This window comes from Triticum aestivum, chromosome 1A, assembly GCF_018294505.1.
Source record: "Triticum aestivum cultivar Chinese Spring chromosome 1A, IWGSC CS RefSeq v2.1, whole genome shotgun sequence".
Taxonomy (NCBI): domain Eukaryota; kingdom Viridiplantae; phylum Streptophyta; class Magnoliopsida; order Poales; family Poaceae; genus Triticum; species Triticum aestivum.
In genome coordinates, this window is record NC_057794.1 from 314830389 (window position 1) to 314834141 (window position 3753).

General features: G+C 49.6%; 1 protein-coding gene across 1 annotated transcript; it reads right to left on the bottom strand.

The window, feature by feature from the left end:
• Window positions 1-1457: 1457 nt before the first annotated feature.
• Window positions 1458-2052, bottom strand: LOC123048176 (non-specific lipid-transfer protein 2P-like). The gene has a single exon (XM_044471331.1). It carries the CDS (start codon window positions 1963-1965, stop codon window positions 1690-1692), a length of 276 nt encoding a protein of 91 aa, XP_044327266.1. The 5' UTR covers window positions 1966-2052; the 3' UTR covers window positions 1458-1689.
• Between the last annotated feature and the right edge of the window lie 1701 nt (window positions 2053-3753).

Sequence of the window (3753 nt, forward strand, 5' to 3'; positions counted from 1 at the left end):
TCCTCCTTTCCTCTTTGGTGCAAAGGGAGCAATTGCGGGCGGGAGCATCAAGCAAAGGCGCCCGTTTCGGTGCAACGAGACCAAGACCAGTCCAACGGCAGGGAGGAAGTCATTGTGGAGCCCAAGCCAGCGTCACCACCAGAGTCTTTGGCAGGCGAGGACCAACTTTAGTCAGGATAAGTGTATCAGATGTTCCCCTTCAGAATGGCCAATTATTGGCACCCTTCCCGCTCAATATTTGGGAAGAGGCCCAGGGCCTTTGCCTATAAATAGGACCAGCCACCCACAGGGCAAAAAAAGAAGATCGATCAGAGAGAGAGAGAAGGGTGACTGAACTCCTCCTAGCAGTTCGTCCCCCCCAGCCAAGAACAGACCCTCGCGAGGCTGTTCTTCCTTGTATTGCTCATCATCATCAGCCCAGGAGGCAATCCACCACACCACACACTGGAGTAGGGTATTACACCACAACGGTGGCCCGAACCAGTATAAACTCTGTGTCTCTTGTGCTGTTCCTTCCATAGCTTAGATCTTAGCGAGGCGGAGGGGTGCAGGTAGGTAGAAGGAGAAATCTCCGCGCGCACTCCAGTGTTCGAACCTCAAGGGTCTGCCGGAACCCGAAATCCGACAGAAGGCCATGGCCTCGCTCACCATGCTCACCACATGGACGATCTGGAACGAGCAAAACGCCCGCGTATTCCGCAACAAGGCTGCTCCGCCTACGATTCTCCTTGACAACATCAAAAGGGAGGCTTCGTTCTGGGTCGCCGCCGGAGCTAAAAAACTAGGGTCCATCATGCCGGGAGAGTGATTCTTCCCTGTATTATTAAGTGGTATTTGTAACACAAACTCTATTCTCTCTTAATTAATATATGTGGGAAATCTTTTGCCCGTTTTAAAAAAAAATGAACGGTGAGAGCTGTGAAAGTTCATATTTTGATGTTGAGAAACCACGCCAGTGTTTGCTTTGGTTGCAAAGCCACTGTGCGTGTATCTCCTGTGGACTACGAAATCCTAAAGCATCTCCTGTGGACTACGAAATCCTAAAGCATAGCTCCATCACGCGACGGAGAGACGAAGCTTCAGAGTCATGACGGTCACGGGCATTGAAGGTCCACGCGCGCCAACGGTACAGGTTTATAATGAATGGCTCGACAGGATTATGTTCGGTCTTGAATGGGCTCTTAATTGGCTTAGCTGGCCATCCACATCAACAACAGTGTAAGCGCTGAGTGAGTGGCATCTGTTTGCCCATACAGTACTGTTCATTTAGTGATGGAGTGACCAGCGGACCATGACCTGATGACCAAGCAGTACAGTAGCAACTTTGTGTCGAAGGTACATCAATTACATGAGCGGCTGGATGAAAAGCAAGGCAACAGGGTGCTAGGTTTAAGCAAGTATTGTCCGTCACATCCATCGATCAAAATTGACAAAGGAGTAACAAACTACGCAGAGGCTGGATCAAACACGTACACACCATTTTATTCTTGCGCACGATACATGAACACACGATTGTACTCGAGAAAAAAAAAGATACATGAAACACACGGTTCGCACGGAGCTGCTCGACGGACGTCGTACCAGTAGCCATGGTAGGAGCTCGTACGTGGTAGTACGTTACGTATTAGTAGCATAGGCGGCGTGGCGCTGCCTAGCACGCCGCCGGCGGCGGCGGCGGAGGCCCGGCTCCTAGCACTTCGGTACGGGGACGCCGCAGCTGACGAGGGTCTTGCGGGCGTTGGGGCTGTTGATGTAGCTGGAGTACGCGCGGTTGTGCGCGAACTGGCAGAAGCACCCCCGCTGACTCTTTAGGTTGTTGCAGCACGTCTTGGACGGCGGGGTCCCGCTCACGATCGGGGAGGCGCACACCGCCAGGTTCCCGGCGTTGCACTGCGCCGCTCCGCCCGTTGCCATCGCCGCCGCCACCAGCGCCACCAGCACGAGCATCGCTGCGGCCTTCGCCATATGGCTCGACTTTCTTTTGATCGCAAACGTACGTGCCGCGGTGGTGGTGGTGGAAGTGTGTGTGATGTGGTTTGCAGTACACGGGAGGCACGTTGCCGCCAATTTATAGGCAGGAGGCGTCCTTGCAAGCCACCCTTGCGGAAGTACAAAGCCCCGGACATTTTGCACTTGACTATTCTGCCCTTACCGGGCTGGCAAATTTTCATTCTGAGTACAAGAGATTTGTGACACGCAGGTGCGGAGCACCGAAGCTACTTTTCTTTGGGCTTTTGATTTTGATTTTTTGTATCTTTTGAATCAAAAACCCATATTAAAAGATGAGTTTTGAATGGGTTTTGGCGAGTTTTTAGAACTTCAACAAGTTTCAAGTGCTGAAACTGGATAGAAATAAACGGCAAAATCAGCAAGTTTTGGAGATTAAAACTTACAACTTGGTATAACCTTATGCGAAATACAACTACTTTTATGGACCAAGAAACCGTGCGGTTCAGCATGGCCGGAAAGGTGCGTGCCCCCGCACCTCCGCGCCCTTGCGAATTTTTGCAATACCGTGTTGAAATGATTTGAAGGAAGTCAAAACCTTCCAGCCTCACAAACCCAAAAGTTATTTTTCACCGATCCATACTAATTATCGCTGATTTAGTATAACTACATGCAAGACATTAAGGCCAAAACATTAACTTTATTACATTTCAAGGAAAAGAATGATGAAAAACACAACAAGAATGAGAAAAGAAAACACAAATAACTAAATCACTATTTCCACGATAGCCTTTAAGGAGTTGCGCCCTTGCCCAGACATCATTGGGTTCACCCTATAAAAGCAAGGACATGAAGTTTCACTCAAGATGCCATATCTAAGCAATTATGGCCAGAAACTCGTATTCGACTAAAAAAATTGTGCTCAATTCATTTCCTCGCCGTGTCAGTCATCCCGAGCTCCTCTGCTGCCGTGGGAGATGTTCCAGCTGTTGATGCGCTGACCCCAAAGCTCCTCCTCATCATACCAGGACATCAAGCTCCAACTGTCGAGCACTACGCGGCAGAGATCCAGAACCTGGGCACGGGTGGGCGAGTGTGGCTGGGCACCTTCAACACTGCAGAGGAGGTGGCGTCCACATATGACACTACGGGTCGGGTGGTGCTCAATTTTCCGGCGACGCACCCGACGCATATTTCCTCACCCCTTCCATTACAGTCGTCTTCCGTGATGAGGAGAAGGAGTACTATCAGGTCAAGGCGCAATTAAAGGCCGAGGCCGACGACGAAACCTATGTAATGATGCTCGTCGAGACCGATCCGTAGCTCATCGTCAAGACTACGAGCATTCTTCGAGTCGAAGGAGGGTGAGCACAAAAGATTGCAGGAGCTTGAGCGGGAGCACAAGAGGGACACCGAGATCGATGTGATTTTCGACCAACACTTCCACAAGGAGAAGGAGGTAAAGTCGTGGAGTAGATGTATTGTCATTGACCATAAATTGCTCCTCCGAAGGAGGGGTGATAGACATCTCCTCCGACGAGGACTACCTTCGGCGTCACAATTCAGAGTAGAGCTAGTTCTACTATAACGTAGTGCTAGGAATCTAAGAATTATTAACATAGTAGTGTTTAAGTTATGTCGTTCCATATTTAATTACAACATTTTGTTTGAGAGTTCAAAATATGCAATAAACAACACTGCTTTGATTCTCTTATCATGCTAACATCTTGGAGCCTATGGAAACAAAGGAGCGCCTGGTTATTTGGCAACGTAAACCAACAGCGGAAGGAAGGGGAGTTGAGCATC

Excerpts from the sequence above, each read along its gene's own strand:
- LOC123048176 (XM_044471331.1), bottom strand. The coding sequence starts at position 1,965 with ATGGCGAAGGCCGCAGCGATGCTCGTGCTGGTGGCGCTGGTGGCGGCG.